Source organism: Oncorhynchus mykiss, chromosome 2 (assembly GCF_013265735.2).
Source record: "Oncorhynchus mykiss isolate Arlee chromosome 2, USDA_OmykA_1.1, whole genome shotgun sequence".
Taxonomy (NCBI): domain Eukaryota; kingdom Metazoa; phylum Chordata; class Actinopteri; order Salmoniformes; family Salmonidae; genus Oncorhynchus; species Oncorhynchus mykiss.
This window is the reverse complement of record NC_048566.1, coordinates 79,131,488-79,152,251: the sequence shown is the minus strand read 5'-3', so window position 1 is coordinate 79,152,251 and position 20,764 is coordinate 79,131,488. Positions and strand designations below refer to the sequence as shown.

At 47.2% G+C, this 20,764-nt stretch overlaps 1 protein-coding gene across 2 annotated transcripts in view; it reads right to left on the bottom strand.

Annotated features, from left to right (window-relative positions):
- Positions 1 to 892: 892 nt before the first annotated feature.
- Positions 893 to 20,764, bottom strand: part of LOC110497132 (inactive serine protease PAMR1) — a 47,786-nt gene continuing 27,914 nt past the window's right edge. Inside the window, exons 5-14 of one of the 2 annotated variants that reach the window (XM_021573107.2) lie at positions 16,859 to 17,076; positions 16,086 to 16,193; positions 10,334 to 10,504; positions 9,889 to 10,080; positions 8,325 to 9,653; positions 7,994 to 8,170; positions 7,707 to 7,773; positions 6,236 to 6,468; positions 5,544 to 5,920; positions 893 to 1,961 (exon numbers count right to left, since the gene is read on the bottom strand). In XM_021573107.2, coding sequence (XP_021428782.2) covers positions 1,392 to 1,961; positions 5,544 to 5,920; positions 6,236 to 6,468; positions 7,707 to 7,773; positions 7,994 to 8,170; positions 8,325 to 9,653; positions 9,889 to 10,080; positions 10,334 to 10,504; positions 16,086 to 16,193; positions 16,859 to 17,076 — 3,442 coding nt within the window. In that variant the 3' untranslated portion in view covers positions 893 to 1,391. The remainder of the gene's footprint in view (positions 1,962 to 5,543; positions 5,921 to 6,235; positions 6,469 to 7,706; positions 7,774 to 7,993; positions 8,171 to 8,324; positions 9,654 to 9,888; positions 10,081 to 10,333; positions 10,505 to 16,085; positions 16,194 to 16,858; positions 17,077 to 20,764) is intronic. The other variant, XM_021573108.2, reaches the window with a different exon arrangement.

Genomic DNA, 20,764 nt, shown 5'->3' with positions numbered 1-20,764 from the left:
GAGAGAGAGAGTGTGAGAAGAAAGAGCAAGGTGGGCTACAGTAGATGTGCTGCAATGTATAGCAGAGAACAATGTACACACACAGTACATCACACACATCACACAAATATGGTCATGATCAAAAACTGTGCTGGGCTTGTGGGCTTGTTCTGACTTCATTTTTTGTAGATGTTGTGGACATTGTAAGAGAGAAAGTGGAGTTAGTACCATTTTGGTGTGTATAAATACCCAATCCCTCTGGTTGTGAGATTTGGGCTGAGCCTGTATCCTATATTTGACTTAGATAGTTTGTGTGTATGTATTGATATGTAGGCTACGTGTGCCTTTTTTAAATTGATGTAGTTCTTGTCTATTCATCTTCTGTATTATGTCATGTTTCATGTTTTGTGTGGACCCCAGGAAGAGTTGCTGCTGCTATTGCAACAGCTAATGGGGATCCTAATAAAATACCAAAATACCAATACCAGAGCATCCCTCCACATAAATCCATATAAATTGACGTTTTAAAACTGCCACCCTGTGGCTAAATGTTCACACTACACTTTCTCCATCGATTACTTACCAATTGTTCTCTTTAGATGCTTGCAGAGGGGTCAACACTTAAATTATTAACTGCGTTATACACACATTATTAACTGTGTAGGCACATCAATTATTTTGTTAATGATTTCAATTTGCAGGTGTTCGATTGCAGCCCTTATACTTGATCTGGATTATTCATAGGCTTTCTCTGGCCCTGGCCAAATGGCTGTCTGGTTTACATAGCAAGCACCAGGTTCTCTCTCTCTCAACTCTGTTTAGTAGAATCACATGGGTATCCTTTGAATTAATGCTGGATGAAAGCTCACAGAACCACACTCAATGAACAACTCTAACCAGACCCCCGTTTCTTTACACACAACCACATATCTTTAATTAAAAACAACATTACATTTATGTCCTTCTATACAATATGTACATCCCTTGAACCACGTGCAGAGCCATAATAATAATTCATTACATTATATATACATATCAAAGAATACAATGAAAACCAGCTTTTCCCAGGGAACTGGTTTTCGTTTTCAAGTCTAAGACCAAATTTAAGGTAAAACCTGAACACTGAAGTATTGTGCTGAGTGGAGGGCAGCTCTATATGATCCGTTTGTGTTAGGGCCCCCTAAAGTCAGCTCAGAGCACTGTACAGTCCAGTGTTGCTCTGCTCTTTTGTGATCACACTCCCTGCTTGGGTACAACAAGAAGCAGGTAGATGGGAGGAGGAAGGAGGGAGAATGGAGAAAGATGTCAGCAAATAAAAGTAAGAGGGGGAATAATGATGAAGCAAAAGAGGGAGTTGTTGGTTGAAGAGAGGGAGGAAAAAGAGATACAGGGCGAGTCACATCCTGGTGATGTCACTTCATATGGCTCTCTATCCAGTCTTTGAAGTTGGCCACATGTGTGTACACTGTAAACAGGTCTGGGTCACACTCTCCCTGGTCATACCCGAAACTTACCAACCCCAGCAGCCGCCACTCCCCTTTGGATGTGTCCCGCCCCTCTGGAGAGGCAAGAGAGGGGTCCTGGGGGGAGCCTGTCTGGGCAGGAAGGATCAGGATACCCCCTGTGTCTGCGGGACAGATGTTAGATGGGCTGTAGTCGAGTCGCTGGCGGCCACAGAGCATGTTGTCCGTGACGCTCACGGGCACCCCTTTACGGGCATACTGCTGCTCGCAGGGCACCACGTCGGCCAGGTGCTGCACACCCACCCTGGCCTGCTCCTCTTCCCCGATCCGGGGATCTGGCAGGGGGGCCCAGCCCGTCACCAACCCTTCTCTGGAGGTCACCTCTCCCCCCTGGATGTCAGGTAGGCAGAGGGGCAGGACCTTCTCCCCGATACGAGCCTTGTCCAGGAGCTTGATCACTGCCAGGTCTGAGTCAAGAACCAGGGGGTCGTAGTTGGGGTGGATAGAGATGGAGGCCACCTGAAGGAAAAGAGGAGGGATGGGAAGAGAGACAGAAAGAAATGATTATCAGGGAGTGAGAGAAAATAGACTGGTCAGAGAAAGAAACAGTACAGGTGGGATGGTCAGAAAGCGAAGGGGTAGTCAGAATGAAGAAGGAATTGTCAGAGATAGAGAGGAGGGATGGTAAGAGAAAGAATTGAGAGAGAAAGGCGGTGTCAAAAAAGAAAAGCTGTAGAGAGAAGAGAGATCCTGTGCCAAACATAACAGCAGGGTGACAGCTTGGCTGTCAGTGGAATGACGTTAGCTTTGCTTGTTACCTGGCAACTCACTCACACTCCTAAATCATGTGCACATACACTATATATACAGTGCCTTGCGAAAGTATTCGGCCCCCTTGAACTTTGCGACCTTTTGCCACATTTCAGGCTTCAAACATGAAGATATAAAACTGTATTTTTTTGTGAAGAATCAACAACAAGTGGGACATGAAGTCCCATGAAGTGGAACGACATTTATTGGATATTTCAAACTTTTTTAACAAATCAAAAACTGAAAAATTGGGCGTGCAAAATTATTCAGCCCCTTTACTTTCAGTGCCGCAAACTCTCTCCAGAAGTTCAGTGAGGATCTCTGAATGATCCAATGTTGACCTAAATGACTAATGATGATAAATACAATCCACCTGTGTGTAATCAAGTCTCCGTATAAATGCACCTGCACTGTGATAGTCTCAGAGGTCTGTTAAAAGCGCAGAGAGCATCATGAAGAACAAGGAACACACCAAGCAGGTCCGAGATACTGTTGTGAAGAAGTTTAAAGCTGGATTTGGATACAAAAATATTTCCCAAGCTTTAAACATCCCAAGGAGCACTGTGCAAGCGATAATATTGAAATGGAAGGAGTATCAGACCACTGCAAATCTACCAAGACCTGGCCGTCCTTCTAAACTTTCAGCTCATACAAGGAGAAGACTGATCAGAGATGCAGCCAAGAGGCCCATGATCACTCTGGATGAACTGCAGAGATTTACAGCTGAGGTGGGAGACTCTGTCCATAGGACAACAATGTATATTGCACAAATCTGGCCTTTATGGAAGAGTGGCAAGAAGAAAGCCATTTTTTAAAGATATCCATAAAAAGTGTTGTTTAAAGTTTGCCACAAGCCACCTGGGAGACACACCAAACATGTGGAAGAAGGTGCTCTGGTCAGATGAAACCAAAATTGAACTTTTTGGCAACAATGCAAAACGTAAAAGCAACAGCTCATCACCCTGAACACACCATCCCCACTGTCAAACATGGTGGTGGCAGCATCATGATATGGGCCTGCTTTTCTTCAGCAGGGACAGGGAAGATGGTTAAAATTGATGGGAAGATGGATGGAGCCAAATACAGGACCATTCTGGAAGAAAACCTGATGGAGTCTGCAAAAGACCTGAGACTGGGACGGAGATTTGTCTTCCAACAAGACAATGATCCAAAACATAAAGCAAAATCTACAATGGAATGGTTCAAAAATAAACATATCCAGGTGTTAGAATGGCCAAGTCAAAGTCCAGACCTGAATCCAATCGAGAATCTGTGGAAAGAACTGAATACTGCTGTTCACAAATGCTCTCCATCCAACCTCACTGAGCTCGAGCTGTTTTGCAAGGAGGAATGGGAAAAAATGTCAGTCTCTCGATGTGCAAAACTGATAGAGACATACCCCAAGCGACTTACAGCTGTATTCGCAGCAAAAGGTGGCGCTACAAAGTATTAACTTAAGGGGGCTGAATAATTTTGCACGCCCAATTTTTCAGTTTTTGATTTGTTAAAAAAGTTTGAAATATCCAATAAATGTCGTTCCACTTCATGATTGTGTCCCACTTGTTGTTGATTCTTCACAAAAAAATACAGTTTTATATCTTTATGTTTGAAGCCTGAAATGTGGCAAAAGGTCGCAAAGTTCAAGGGGGCCGAATACTTTTGCAAGGCACTGTATACACAAAATTATGTGGGCACCCCTTCAAATCAGTGGATATGGCTATTTCAGCAACATCTGTTGTTGACAGATATAAAATTGAGCACACAGCCATGCAATTTCCATAGCCAAACATTGGCAGCAGAATGGCCTTACTGAAGAGCTCAGTGACTTTCAACGTGCCACCTTCCCAACAAGTCTGTTCATCTGTTCATCATTTCTGCCCTTCTAGAACTGCCCCGGTCAACTGTAAATGCTTTTATTGTGAAGTGGAAATGTCTAGGAGCAACAACGGCTCATTCGCAAAGTGGTAGACCACACAAGCTCAAAGAACGGTACCGCCGAGTGCTGAAGCATGTAGCGGGTACAAATTGTCTGTCCTCGGTTGTAATACTTACTAACGAGTTCCAAACTGCCTCTGGAAGCAACATAAGCACAATAACTGTTTGTCGGGATCTTAGTGAAATGGGTTTCCATGGCTGAGCAGCCACACACAAGCCTAAGCTCACCATGCGTAATGCCAAGTGTCGGTTGGAGGGTTTAAAGCTCGCCGCCATTGGACTCCGGAGCAGTAGAAACACGTTCTCTGGAGTGATGAATCGCGGTTCACCATCTGGCAGTCTGACGGATATATATGAGTTTGGCGGATGCCAGGAGAACTCTACCTGCCCCAATACATAGTGCTAACTGTTAAGTTTGGTGGAGGAGGAATAATGATCTGGGGCTGTTTTTCATGGTTTGGGCTAGGCCCTTAGTTCCAGTGAAAGGAAATCTTAATGCTACAGCATACAATGACATTCTTGATGATTCTGTGCTTCCAACTTAGTGGCAACATTTTGGGGAAGGCCCTTTCCTGTTTCAGAATGACAATGTCCATGTGCACAAAGTGAGGTCCTTACAGAAATGTTCCAATGTTCCAACATCTAGTGGAAAGCCTTCCCAGAAGAGAGGAGGCTGTTATAGCAGCAAAAAGGGGACCAACTCCATATTTATGCCTATGATTTTGGAATGAGATTTTCGATGAGCAGGTGTCCACATACTTTTGGTAATGTGGTGTATATTAATTGACAGCCCTTTATAAAGCGCATAATGCACCATTAGACTATATTATTTACAATATACTGCAAAATGGCAATACGCTACTGTATATGTTGGTTAGATCCAGACTAGCCATGTCGCACAACCACATTGGTGATTACTTACAGTCAAAGTAGCTCTCTGGCACTTATTCAATGATTGAACGTAAAAAAAAAAACATGGGGCTGTTTTACATGGCTAGATGTAGTAGACATGATGTCATTGTTGTGAAATTATACATTTTAATTGGACACTGGCTCAAAACCACCCAGCCATTGGTATTATATAGATGTAGACCTTGAGCTTTTACCATCTCATAAGGCTTGAAAATGTACCTATAGTGTGTAAAATCATGTGTGGTGAACTGTACACCATAGCTGTATTTCAGTCTAATCATTGCAGTGTGTGGCTAAATACAGGTGGTCTCAGCCAACCACATCATTCATCATTCCCTACTCCTCTCCAAACTCACACTCACTGCCCACCCCCACCCACTAACCCATTTAGTCACTCTCACTCTCTACTCCCCACCCTTAAGCCCTCTCCATCCCCTCTCTTACCCTGAGATGCTGCAGGCCCTTGGTCTCCCGAAGGTCACTGCGGTAATGTTTTCCCATCACCACCTTGACCGTGGCTGCATCCAGAGGGTACAGTTTCCCCAGCTCAGTCACACAGTGGGCTGCCAACACCACACTCCGCTGGTTCACCAGGGCCCCGCTACACACCAGCTGCCAGCCTGAGGCCTCATCCTGCCCCTGGGATCCAACCCCAGCACCTAATTCAGCTCCAGTCCCCTTCTTTAGTGACCCCGCAAGGCTGGCCTTCTTGCCCAGCTTGGTCCCTGCTCCGTTGGTGGGGCGTTGGTAGATGGCGGCTAACCAGGGCCAGTGGGACTCTGCCGGGCTCTGGGGGTCAAAGGTAGGGTGCTTCCCACACACTGGGAAAAGAGAAGGATGGAGAGACAAGTGTGGAAGAGAAGAAAGTGTGGCCAGGCGTGAGAAGGGTGGGAAAGAAGGGGAAGGAAGATGTTAAACCTCAGATCTGCCAGAGTGATAAAACAACACTTGATCATGTATGGAAACCTTATTCCACATCACACCCAACCTGGAATATTACTTTTTCAATCCAATTTTCTTGATTGCTTAGTGTCTAAGTGTGGTTTGAAAGTGCAATTCTAGCATGCCTAGGTGGCAAGACAAACCTTCCCCTAAATGAAGACATACATCAAGTAATGTGGCTCTGCTGCCCTCACCTGGTGAACAGGAGACATGACGCCCGCTCCACTTGCCAGTCTTGAGGCAGGTGCGGCGTGCACTGCCTGAGTGCTGGTAAAAGGGAGAGGCACACTCGTACGCTATGTGAGTGTGGAGGTGGTGGAACCCCTGGGGCAGCTGGGATAGCATTGGGGGAACTTTGGTGGGGCCGACAGACTGGAACATCTTCACAAACCCAGAGGATGAGTAGAGCTTATGCACAGGGGTCTTCCTGAGAGATGAGAGGGTTCCATTGAGATTCCTTTACAGAAACAAACTAGTGTATAATGTACCTAAAGAGGCTAGCAGTATGTACAACTCCTTTTAGGTTTTTAAACGTTTAATTTATAGGCAGAGGCTGTGGATCTGTAAGTAACCGCCCCATTCCAATCCCGTCCGCCCCCCCTGGAATCCCGGAAAGATCTGTAATCACGTTCTGCGCATGTGTTTCTTTACCTCTACTTAACGCCCCCAAAAATGTGTGGTCACTCTCCCTTCACATTTCTCACTGTCAATTGTGAACGATCTTCTTAGTTATGTACAGTGTTGTTTTGAATGAATTACAGTGAGCAAATTGTAGAGCAAGTAGTGTTAGTAGTACATCCTACCTGTCTTGTTTCAATCAATGCACATATTTTGCCTAGTGGCACACTGTTTAGTTACGCGTGCATGAGAGAAAAATGCGACCATTTGCACAATCATCCTAAAATCTCATTGGAAATGAGGTGCTGTTTTTTGTCTTAAAGTAACGTTACACTACAGTATGCTATTATATTCAGTTCTGTTATGTACAATACTATCATTATGTGATCTTGCAGATATTGATTCAACTTTGATCGAGCACTATTTGCCAGAATAGAGAGTAGGGACTGTGCCTAAAGTAGAGAATCCTGCACATGCACAGATGCTGTGTGACCTTTAGCTGTTGGGAAGAAAGATCCAGGAAAAGTCAGATCCGCAGCCGCTTCGTAATTTATATGTGGGCTTCACATGGTAAAGTGGTTCTGTCACACACAAAAAAGAGCTAAGTCATCTGTTGTGATGTGTGCATTATTCAGGGTCATACATTGTGCTTATGGTCTCTCTCGTGTGGTGTGCCAATGATGTTGATATATGATTATGCACATATACTATAAGTTTTATGTTGGACTAGTAAGAGTGTTGGACTAGTAACCGAAAGGTTGCAAGTTCAAATCCCCGAGCTGACAAGGTACAAATCTGTTGTTCTGCCCCTGAACAGGCAGTTAACCCACTGTTCCTAGGCCATCATTGAAAATAAGAATTTGTTCTTAACTGACTTGCCTAGTTAAATAAAGGTCAAATAAATAAAAAATATGATGATTTCGATGGCAATGTGGATATACAGTATAGTGTTGGTTAATGCTTACGTCTGGAATTAAATATAGACTATATAATGTGTATTATTATGTGTGCTCTCTAACATAATATATTATACATCGTTAGACATACCTGGATGGAGCTTGTGGAGGCAGAACTCTCTGTCTGACCAGCTCTGAGACCTTGGACTCTCTGCAGGCTGCAGACAAACACACACAGGGTTCCCATTAATACCTACTGACAGGCTGGCAGCTGCTTTCATTCTCAATGTTGGGTTGATTAGAGGCTGCTAAAAATAGTGCTCAACTGGCAGGTGCTCCAGTGTGTCCCTTGTTGATAATCACAAAGTTGAGGCACACACGCTCGCATGCACTCACACACACACACATACACAAACTCGCACACACATCAGTGCCTACCTCTCACACAAAGGGGTTGAGTGCCTCCCCAGGTTCCGCCAGCCTGGCAGGTGCGTCTGGCGTCACCACTCAGAGCGTAGGAGTGATTACAAAAGAAATCCACTGTCTCTGGCACCAGCCCTGGCACTACCTGCTGGTACCCATGGTAGAGCTGTGGGAGAGGGGGACAGCTCTCCTCTGGAAGGAGAGACGAAGGGAAGAGAGGGCAAAGAGAGGAGGTGCAGAATGTAAGATAGATAGGTGGAGAGCTAGCGAAAGATTGAAGAACAAAATGTAAGATCCTGAGGGTCATTATAATATCTGTTTCAATAATGCAGTGTATTAGTCTTACCACTGATGCTTTGGTTTTCTCTCTTCTCATCATCAGACTCATCATCAGTTTTTTTGTCAGAATCTTTTCCAGTATTTTCCTCTTCAGGTTTGCTTGTACTTGCCATTGTATCTTTAGTTGAGCCTATATCTTTAGTTGCTCCTATATCTTTGTGTGGCTTTTCCACCAGCCTCTCGGTTTCCTGACCTCCTGATGAATATGGGGTGAACTGTGTGTTGTTGTTTCTAGTTGGAATAAAAATCTTCACAATGTCTTTCGACATTGTTGTATTCATACCCTGCTCTATGTCATTGGTGCCAAACACATCCGTAACAGTGTACTCTACAGCAAATGTGTCTCCCCTTGGTTTTAACTCGGTGTAATCTATGGCAAATGTGTCTCCCCTAGGTTTTAACTCAGTGTAATCTATGGCAAATGTGTCTCCCCTAGGTTTTAAGTCATTAGGATCAACTATGTTTGGATCACTGCTTTTATCTACTGGATCCTCTTTCTTCTTCTCTTCCTCCTGTCCTTTATCTTCCACCACCACCACTATCTCAGGGATCTCTGTTGTCTTTCCTATCTCCCGTACCACGTCTGTGTCTCCCCCAGTATCTGGACTGCCATCTATGTCTGAGATGGTTTTCCCCACGTCATTTTCTCTCTCTCCCTCCACTGTGTTTACAATGTCATCCGTTTCTTTACTGTCCACTTTATCCTTGGTATCTCCAGAAGGTTTATCTAGCCCAGTTTCTTTTTCTTTGTCACTTGTTTTATCCTCGTTTCGTCCTGGGATGTTAACCAGAGTAATGTCAATGTTTTTGTCTTTACCATCTGTTTTACCATCCACTGTTGTGTTCCTCAGGCCTGCGTCTGGATCTTTACCATCCACTGTTGTGTTCCTCAGGCCTGCGTCTGGATCTTTACCATCCACTGTTGTGTTCCTCAGGCCTGCGTCTGGATCTTTACCATCCACTGTTGTGTTCCTCAGGCCTGCGTCTGGATCTTTACCATCCACTGTTGTGTTCCTCAGGCCTGCGTCTGGATCTTTACCATCCACTGTTGTGTTCCTCAGGCCTGCGTCTGGATCTTTACCATCCACTGTTGTGTTCCTAAGGCCTGCGTCTGGATCTTTACCATCCACTGTTGTGTTCCTCAGGCCTGTGTCTGGATCTTTATAAGCTACGTCCTCTTTGATACCTGTATTATAGTCTTTCTCTTTGTCTTTGGGTTTTTCAATGTCTTTGTCAGTGTCTTTCTCTTTTTCTGCATGCTTTTCTTTGTCCTTTTCTGTATCTCTTGCTTTGTCATTTCCTTTGTCTTTGCCTGGTTCAGCAAGTGTATTATTCACTGTAAAAAAAAGAGAGAAAACAAGTGAATTTCTGGATTGAAATAAGTGTTGTTATACAGTTGGCTAACCATTCTGAATGGTTGTACACATTCTACTAGTGAAATATTATCAATTGTCTGGTCATGTAGAACATAGTCATTCCTAATAATAGTAGGTCCACCTTTGATGTCTATCAAAACCTGTTCCCACTGTCTCCAAACTCTGATTCCCATCATGCCTTGCTCCCATCCTAACCTTTACCACATGTGGGGGGTGTTCCGCTCCAGGTGTTGTTGGGCAAACAGGTCCTCTGGTGCGTCCCGCTCAGCTTGTAGGGCCGGTAGCACAGGTACTGCAGGGCTATGATGATATCATTGGGCCCGTACACTAGGAAGTGGTCTCCATGCACAGGCTTGGCTGGGATGGCACATAATTTCACCATAGGCACTGCAGAGGAACACAGATAACATGTAGGATCAGTGATGCTGCGATTCAGATTGTCAGACATAATTGAATTTGCAGATGAGTTGTAAATATGTTTATTCCTTAGAGGAGCTGTTGTGTTAACATCCAACGTCTCAAATGGTATTGTATAAAACAAACCTACAGTGTCAATGTCTCTAAGGTCAATCAGGTTGGATTTTTCACCAAGCATCTAAATTGTTTGTTGTGCTGTGCCCCTCTCTCTCTGGCCTCTTACCACACTGGGGGGCAGAGGTGCTCCAGGTGCCATCCTGGAGGCAGATGGCGGTGCGGATCCCCCTCAGCTCGAACCCAGGGTCACAGCGGAATGTGACTCGCGCCCCTGAGTGATGGAATATCCCCTCTGTGGAGCCATGGACAGGTACTGGGGGCCTCCTGCACCCTACAACTGGAAGGACACAAAAACATATGTACAAAGATATTAGGAGACCTCAGAATGTAGTGCTACACACACACACTGAAATATAAACAACCCTCCTCACACATTCTTATTTAATTGGATATCACAATTTCGTGATATCCAATTGCGATCCAATTACGATCTTGTCTCATCACTGCAACTACCGAACAGGCTCGAGAGAAACATAGGACCACACAGCTACTGCTCACATAACATAAGTGCGTTTACTGCTGTGCGGTATTAGTACAATATTATCTAGTGTTAACACACCTGTGAACAGCCACCTACAGCTTCAGGGCTCTCAGAACCCAGTTCACAGCTCACAAACCCATTCTTCCTCCTCAGCATTACTTCTTTGAGTAGCTAGAAGTTATAAATACAGCCTCCACATCTTACCGCCTTATTAATAGATCATTTCAGCAGGCTTGGTAAGAGTGAGAACAGCTCAGAAGGGAATGTTAACACATTGTCTGTAACGGAGGAATAAATAGAAAACTCCCAGTAAAAAGAAGCTTTAGTTAAACTGTTCCATTTTCCAAGGTAGTGGGTGTTTTTAATGATGTGGGTTAGTAGCATGCAGCTTGGGTTAGTCGACTGGAATGGAATAGTGTGTAAATGTTCAGACAATGCCCGACTGTGAAATAGAGAACTTGATTGACACAAATAGCACACATCAACTTGTAATTCACCATTGGGTCCCTTCTCTCTGATCTGGAACCAAGCTAAATACCAATCACACACATGTCTGCACAAACACATGCACACACCTACACACACCTACACAGACTTATTATGTTCATTCTATATCACTCTGGCCTTACTGTGGCTATTGGGGCATAGCATTGCAGGACCCGCCCCATACCTCTCTCCCTCTCTCTGGCCGTGGTCTGATAGCAGTGTAGTCCAAAACCATCAGAGGAACCCTCCCTATAATCACTGTCTCTGTCACACCCTGGTCAAAGTATTTTGTGTTTATCTTTATTTATTTGGTCAGGCCAGGGTGTGGCATGGGTTTGTGTATGTGGTGTGTATGTATGGGGATTGTAGCTAGTGGGGTGTTCTAGCTAAGTCTATGGCTGTCTGAAGTGGTTCTCAATCAGAGGCAGGTGTTTATCGTTGTCTCTGATTGGGAACCATATTTAGGCAGCCATATTCTTTGAGTTTGTCGTGGGTGATTGTCCTTAGTGTCCTGATGTCATTGTTCTGTGTTAGGTTACACAAGTATAGGCTGTTTCGGGTTTCTTTAAGTTTATTGTTTTGGTAGTGTTTGTGTTTAGTGTGTTACTTCATTAAACATGGATTGCAATAGACACGCCGCATTTTGGTCCGACTCTCCTTCTCACCAAGAAAACCGTTACAGAATCACCCACCACAAAGGGACCAAGCAGCGTGTCAACAGGCAGGAACAGCCCAAAGTGGAGTACAGTATGGACTATACTTCTTGGGAGGAGATAGACAGGTGGGCGGTCGACCCAGGGAGAGTGCCGGAGCCCGCCTGGGATTCGATGGAGCAGTGCGCGGAAGGATATAGGAGAATGGAGTTTGCGAAGCAAGCAAGGCGGCGCGGACGGAGGCCCCATAGTCAGCCCCAAAAATTTCTTGGGGGGGGGCTCAGGGAGAGTGTGGCAGAGTCAGGAGCCAGACCTGAGCCAACTCTCCCTGTTTATCGTGAGGAGCCAAGGAGGAGACCAGAACCAGAGCCGGTGTTGGAGGTGAGCGAAACAGAGACTGTGAAGGAGTTAATGGGGAAATTGGAGGAGAGAGAAATGAGGGAGTTGCTGTGTTGGTGTTTTAAACATGGAATTCGCCCGACGGAGCGTGTCGGGGATTTGATGGCACCTGGGTCAGCGCTCCATACTCGTCCTGAGGTGCGTGTTAGTCGGCTGGTGAAGATGGTGCCAGTCTCACGTACCAGGCCTCCTGTGCACCTCCCTAGCCTTGCACGTCCTGTGCCAGCACCGCTCTCAAGATCTCCAGTACGCCTTCACGGTCTAACCCATCCTGTGCCACCTCCACACCCCAGCCCTCCGGTAGCAGCTCCCCGCACCAGGCTTCCTGTGCGTGTCCTCGGCCCAGTACCACCAGTGCCAGCACCACGCATCAGGCCTACAGTGTGCCTCGCCTGTCCAGCGCTGTCGGAGCCCTCCTCCTCTCCAGCGCTGTCGGAGTCTCCCGCCTGTTTAGCGCTGTTAGAGCCTTCCTTCTCTACAGCGCTGCCGGAGTCTCCCACCTGTTCAGAACTGCCAGTTAGCATAGAGCTGCCAGTTAGCATAGAGCTGCCAGTTAGCATAGAGCTGCCAGTTAGCAAGGAGCTGTCAGTCTGCAAGGAGCTGCCAGTCTGCAAGGAGCTGCCAGTCTGCAAGGAGCTGCCAGTCTGCATAGAGCTGCCAGTCTGCAAGGAGCTGCCTGTCTGCAAGGAGCCGCCAGAGCTGCCTGTCTGCAGGATGCCGCCAAAGCTGCCAGTCTGCAAGGAGCCGCCAGAGCTGCCAGTCTGCAAGGAGCCGCCAGAGCTGCCAGTTAGCATGGAGCAGCCAGGGCCGCCAGTCAGTGTGGAGCAGCCAGGGCCGCCAGTCAGTGTGGAGCAGCCAGGGCCGCCAGTCAGCGTGGAGCAGCCAGGGCCGCCAGTCAGCGTGGAGCAGCCAGGGCCGCCAGTCAGCGTGGAGCAGCCAGGGCCGCCAGTCAGCATGGAGCAGCCAGTCAGCATGGAGCAGCCAGTCAGCATGGAGCAGCCAGAGCAGCCAGTCAGCATGGAGCAGCCAGTCAGCATGGAGCAGCCAGTCAGCATGGAGCAGCCAGAGCTGCCAGTCATCATGGAGCAGCCAGTCAGCATGGAGCAGCCAGAGCTGCCAGTCGACCAGACTCTTCCAGATCTGCCAGTCGACCAGACTCTTCCAGATCTGCCAGTCGACCAGACTCTTCCAGATCTGCCAGTCGACCAGACTCTTCCAGATCTGCCAGTCGACCAGACTCTTCCAGATCTGCCAGTCGACCAGACTCTTCCAGATCTGCCAGTCGACCAGACTCTTCCAGATCTGCCAGTCGACCAGACTCTTCCAGATCTGCCAGTCGACCAGACTCTTCCAGATCTGCCAGTCGACCAGACTCTTCCAGATCTGCCAGTCGACCAGACTCTTCCAGATCTGCCAGTCGACCAGGATCTGCCAGTCAGCCAGGATCTGCCAGCCAGCCAGGATCTGGTAGATTCATCAACCTGCCTGAGCTTCCTCTCACTCCTGAGCTTCCTCTCACTCCTGAGCTTCCCCTCAGTCCCGAGCTGCCTCAGTCCCGAGCTGCCCCTCAGTCCCGATCTGCTCCTCAGTCCAGTGGGGTTCTGGGTGAGGACTACTAGGCCATGGTCGGCGGCGAGGGTGGACTATCCAGGGACGCGAGGAGAAGGGACTAAGACATTGATTGAGTGGGGTCCACGTCCCGCGCCGGAGCCGCCACCATGGACAGACGCCCACCCGGACCCTCCCTATTGTTTTGAGGTGCGTTCGGGAGTCCGCACCTTAGGGGGGGGGGTTCTGTCACACCCTGGTCAAAGTATTTTGTGTTTATCTTTATTTATTTGATCAGGCCAGGGTGTGGCATGGGTTTGTGTATGTGGTGTGTATGTATGGGGATTGTAGCTAGTGGGGTGTTCTAGCTAAGTCTATGGCTGTCTGAAGTGGTTCTCAATCAGAGGCAGGTGTTTATCGTTGTCTCTGATTGGGAACCATATTTAGGCAGCCATATTCTTTGAGTTTGTCGTGGGTGATTGTCCTTAGTGTCCTGATGTCATTGTTCTGTGTTAGGTTACACAAGTATAGGCTGTTTCGGGTTTCTTTAAGTTTATTGTTTTGGTAGTGTTTGTGTTTAGTGTGTTACTTCATTAAACATGGATTGCAATAGACACGCCGCATTTTGGTCCGACTCTCCTTCACAGACAGAAAACCGTTACAGTCTCCCTGCCTTTCAGTGTTTCCACCATTCAGTTGAGCCGCACGTGGGACGGGACAGGGGAAATTCGCTTGGAATTCCAGACATGGAAAAGAAAAAACGTGCACAACCCTATTGAGTCATTTTCTTATTGCCTTACTGCCTTACTGCCTTACTGCCTGCCTGCCTGCCTGCCTGCCTGCCTGCCTGCCTGCCTGCCTGCCTGCCTGCCTGCCTGCCTGCCAGCCAGACAGACAGACAGACAGACAGACAGACAGACAGACAGACAGACAGACAGACAGACAGACAGACAGACAGACAGACAGACAGACAGACAGACAGACAGACAGACAGACAGACAGACAGACAGACAGACAGACAGACAGACAGACAGACAGACAGACAGACAGACAGATGGACGAGATTCCATCCCTCCTCACGGGAATACCAGATGGACGAGATTCCATCTCTCCACTTCTCCCATGCGTTTCATGATCTCCTCTCATCCAATGGAAAAGCTGCCTCATATTATAGAAGCAGTTTTGTTCAACAAGTTGTATAGACTCAATTTTAGCCCTGGCGGCCATAAAGAAGCAGGGTTGTGGTGGAGCTGTGGACAGAAGGAGCTCCAGCTATACAGGGCCCTGTTGGAGCCCTCTCAGGACGAGGTAGAAGGCTGCCTGGCATGGTTTGGTTGGCAGGCAGGTGACTGACCCAGATTCAGATGGGCTGAGGGAAGCTTAGCCAAGCTTAGTCTTGCTTACTTATTTTCCACTTGCCCATATCTGTCATTCTCTCTCTCACTCTCTCTTCCTCTGCCTCTCTCTATCGCTCTCATCATTCGCTCTGGGTCGGTATTTCTCTCCAAGATGTTTACAATCCATACATACAGTAAACTCAGATGGTGAGGTGCAGTTTCATGAAGTCAGAATTCTGTCAGGTGGTCATAGTGGTTTATGGTCCATCTGTCGACATGGTGACACAGTTTCCCCAGCTGCTGATTGCACAGGACTAGAGAGGGAGATGACAGCAGGGAATAGGGAGATGACCAGTAGGGAATAGGGAGGTGACCAGTAGGGAATAGGGAGATGACCAGTAGGGAATAGGTAGAGGACCAGTAGGGAATAGGTAGAGGACCAGTAGGGAATAGGGAGGTGACCAGTAGGGAATAGGGAGGTGACCGGTAGGGAATAGGGAGATGACCGGTAGGGAATAGGGAGATGACCGGTAGGGAATAGGGAGATGACCGGTAGGGAATAGGGAGATGACCAGTAGGGAATAGGGAGGTGACCTTTGGGGAATAGGGAGGTGACCATTGGGGAATAGGGAGGTGACCAGTAGGGAATAGGGAGGTGAGCATTGGGGAATAGGGAGGTGACCAGTAGGGAATAGGGAGATGAACAGTAGGGAATAGGGAGGTGACCAGTAGGGAATAGGGAAATGACAGCAGGGAATAGGGAGAGATCAGTGAATGTGACTTAGTCATTGTTGTAAGCACTATTTGGACTCTCTGAAGAGATTGTCATGGGAGAATTCTACATGCTTGTTGTCTGAGGTCTTTGTTTTAACTGTACTGTACAGCTGGAAGACACCAGTAACACAAGTCACATCACCTCTGTGAATAGTTTGACCCAAAGTTTAGTGTACTCACCATTCTCACACCGCTGTCCAGTGTAGCCACCCAGACAGCCACAGTGGTAGGACTGGGACGTGTCCAGGATACAGGTTCCATCATGGAGACAGGGGGAGGAGCTGCATGCTTAAAACACAAGGAGCAGGAAGGATGCTTAGACACGTTACATGGCCTACATAACAGTAATTAAAAAATATACAAATAATTGCAGGCTTTCGTCGCTCCCACCCTTCATCTGCACTAATCAAAGGAGACCAGGAGAGGAACCATTGATCTGTCCTGAGTATTGATCTGAAATACAGTCAAAGTTTGTAGTGGATTGTTTATTTTGGGGATATGGCAAAAAATGTATGAACTGTATATAGGTGAGAAAATACTTTGGTGTTTAAATTCACGCCTACTCTCCAACACCCATCCCTAAAATGTACAGTATCCTGTGGTAAGTATTTGTGGCTTGAGTAGAGTGCTTGGAGTACTATGTTACCATGTGTGTTCATGGTGATTGGGTTTGAATGAGGAGCTGAGTGACAGGTTAAGTTGGTACTTATGTGGTTTCTCTCTTAGGCTGCCAAGCAGGGATTCCCTGGAATGAGTTTGATAAGGGTGTGCTCTGCTTAGTTATCATAACAGCCATAAGTTAACATTCAGGTTGCTACCGAAGCCCTCAAGTATTTTTCTAAACTTTCTCAACTTATGATGGGATATTTGCAAACCACAATATATTCCCAGATCTTATTCATCAATTTGCCAACTTTCGGTACAAAATCTACTCTGGGAGGTACTGTTCCTACCTGAGCTTTCTTGGAAGGTGGCGAAGAAGCCGTCAAAGTTCTTATAGCCATCGGCTACAAACAGGACGTGTAGGGAGTTGCCAGAGCTCTGGATTGGAGCAGCCCTGTTGTTCCCACAGAACCGACCAATCACACGAGAGTTGATACTGTCACCATCACGCACCTCGATGTAGTCGTAGCGACAGGAATGGTCAAACTCCAGGCTCAGCATCATAAACCTGTGGGTGGAGAGGGAGGGAGGGAGGGAGGGAGGGAGGGAGAGAGGGAGGGAGAGAGGGAGAGAGGGAGGGAGGGAGGGAGCTGGTTAGAAGTATCTTGGGGAGACTGTTCTAAATGATTTTATTACTGAGTTTATTTAGTGGTATTGACAGTTTACCTCAATGTGAAGTACTAATGGGAGTATAGGGTTTGGGGGTTGGTTTGTGACACAAATCCACATAAATTGATCTCCACACCTTGAATTAACCTGGAAATATATGTGTCTACAGCTAAAATATTGCAAGTGAAAAAAGTATGTATTTTGAGAACGTACCTATTCTCTTGCAGTGACATTTAAAAGGTGTGTATACGGAAGCCAATTGGCACGGTTTGTTTCAGCTAGTCACTTATACCATTCACTCATCCTGTCACTCCTCTGTTTATTCCAGCCAGAAAGTTTTCATTGCAGTAGCCAGGCCTGGATTTTCCATTTAAAACCAATTAAGAGGTTTCTCACGTGGTATACATAGTAAACATGATGTAAATGGTGTGTTATTGCACCTCATTGCCCCCCTTGACTCTGAGTAGGGAGACTTCTCTTTCTTTCCTGCTAGAGCCCTTGTTTTTACTGGAGCGCTCTGAGAGGGGTCGCCTACCCGGCTTTACTGGTGCTGCCATCCTGGCTGGCACCATCTCACACCCCTGACTTTTACTACAGCCAGCAGTAGTGATTGGAACAGTGATTCCACTACTTTGCACAACTCATTTCTTTTTAAATGGAGGTGAGAATTGAATGTTTAAATTCCTCCCGTTGTGATGAAAGCGAAATCTATTACAGATATGGAATCTTTTCACGAAGGCAACACTGATGAGTACTTTTTCATACAGTCATCTTTTTTTAAGCTTCCCTCGCCTGCGAAAGAGATCAATGCTAAAAAAAACAATTGACTCAGTCGTTATAAAAAATGTATCTGCAAGGCTTTCAGCTGAGATCATGTCTAATGCTATCTAATTTGAGGCAACAAAGCTAAAATTTTACTAATGGGACAATAATGCACTTGAGCTAAGATCAAAAATGTAAGATATGACGATACAATTGTTAGTGACACGGGCTGCGAAAACGGAACATATTTTAGACATACATTTTACAACGACGGATGTTTGAGTTAACACATGTCCAGTTATAGAAAACATATGCTTAATTTATTAGTCAAGCTTCAGTACTATTAGAAACATCTTAGGGATACTTGATGTGTTCACCCTAACTTTAACTTTAAGAGTAAATTTGCACATAACACTCAATACGGATCCCCACAGTTTTCCATCAGAGTTGTATATTTTGAACACAGTGACAAATGTATGGTATGTGTGTTTGATGCCTGTAAATATCTGGTCTCATTCTTCAGAATCAGTCATCAAATCAAACATGTGTGACTGACTATTAACACTGGTCTGATTGTAAGTGATTTATTGTAAGTTGTTGAAGTGTCATTGATGTATGATTGCTTATTAACTCAATGTCACACTGCCAAGCTAAATAGTATGATTGGTGAATACACTGATGTCAACTCCCACCATGCTTCGTCAGCTTTCCCTGTGAATATAAGGTCATCCAGAGGTCTGTGTGGCTTTGGGACCTGTTTTAATTGGAGTTTAAGGGAATAGGATACTTGGTGAGAGAAACATATTGGTATATCCTTTTAATGAACAAGCTTGGATTTTTGTTGGGACAGAACAGTGAGTGATGCCAGCTGTAAACAGTACAGGGAATACAGAAAACAAGGATTTGGATGGAGTGTGAGTTTACAATCTATATCGGTAGATTTAAGATCTTTGGCTCAACATATAAAGGACAATTTTACTTCATATTTTAAATCAGACTTTATCACAATGCCAAGTGTTATCAAAGTCTCGGACCGGAGACCGTCGCTGGGGGCCCCGGACCGGAGACCGTCGCTGGGGGCCCCGGACCGGAGACCGTCGCTGGGGGCCCCGGATCGGAGACCGTCGCTGGGGGCCCCGGATCGGAGACCGTCGCTGGGGGCCCCGGATCGGAGACCGTCGCTGGGGGCCCCGGATCGGAGACCGTCGCTGGGGGCCCCGGATCGGAGACCGTCGCTGGGGGCCCCGGATCGGAGACCGTCGCTGGGGGCCCCGGATCGGAGACCGTCGCTGGGGGCCCCGGATCGGAGACCGTCGCTGGGGGCCCCGGATCGGGGACCGCCGCTGGGGGCTCCGGACCGGGGACCGCCGCTGGGTGCTCCGGACCGGGGACCGCCGCTGGGTGCTCCGGACCGGGGACCGTCGCTGGGTGCTCCGGACCGGGGACCGTCGCTGGGTGCTCCGGACCGGGGACCGTCGCTGGGTGCTCCGGACCGGGGACCGTCGCTGGGTGCTCCGGACCGGGGACCGTCGCTGGAGACTCAGGACTGGGGACTGTCATTGTAGGCGTCGTGCCATAACTCCTCACTGGAGGCTTTGTGCCATGACTACTCACTGGAGGCTTCGTGCCATGGATCATCACTGGAGGCTTCCTGCCAAGAATCATCACTTGAAAGTTCTTGCCTTGGATCATCACTGGAATGGAGAGACACACAGGAGGCCTGGCTCTGGGAGCAGGCACAGGACTCACCAGGCTGGGGAGACATACAGGAGGCTTAGTTCTTGGTAGAGGCACCGGATACACTGGGCCGTGGAGGCGCACTGGCGGTCTCGAGCGCAGAGCTGGCACAACCCGTTCTTGCTGGATGCCCACTTCCACCCGGCAAATGCGGGACGCTGGCACAGAGCACGCCGGCCTGTGAATGCTCACTTGAGACACCATGTGCATCACCCCATAGCACGGTGGGTGATCAGTCACATGCTCGCCACGGCAAGCACGGGGAGTTGGCTCAGGTCTGAATTCTGACTCTGCCACACTCCCCGTGCACCCCTCCCAAAAGTTATTTTGGGGCTGCCTCTCATGCCTGCTTCGATGGTTAGCCTCCTCATATCACCACCGCTCAGCTTTAGCTGCTTCCAGTTCCTCTTTCGGATGGCAATATTCCCCAGCCTGCCTCCAGGGTCCTTTCCCGTCCAGGATTTACTCCCAAGTCCATGAATCCTGAACACGCTGCTCCTCCTTACCACGCTGCTTGGTCCGTTTGTGGTGGGAAGTTCTGACACGGCCGTTGAATGAAGAGGACCAAGGTGAAGCGTGGTGTGAGTACGTGTTTTCTTTATTAGAAAAAGATGCCAAACAAAACAATAAACACTACAAAACAAACCGTGATGCTTAAGGAAAAGTGCCATTAACAAAGTCAACTTCTCACAAAGACAGGTGGGAAATAGGGCTACCTAAGTATGGTTCTCAATCAGAGACAACGATAGACAGCTGTCCCTGATTGAGAACCCTACCCGGCCAAAACATAGAAATACAAATAATAGAACATTGAATACCCACCCCAAATCACACCCTGACCAAACCAAATAGAGATAAACAGGATCTCTAAGGTCAGGGTGTGACAGTCTCTTAGGTCAAGGGCGGCAGGGTAGCCTAGTGGTTAGAGTGTTGGACTAGTAACCAAAAGGTTGAAAGTTTGAATCCCCTAGCTGACAAGATACAAATCTGTTGTTCTGCCCCTGAACAACGCAGTTAACCCACTGTTCCTAGGCTGTCTTTGAAAATAAGAATTTGTTCTTTAACTGACTATCCTAGTTAAAAAAAGA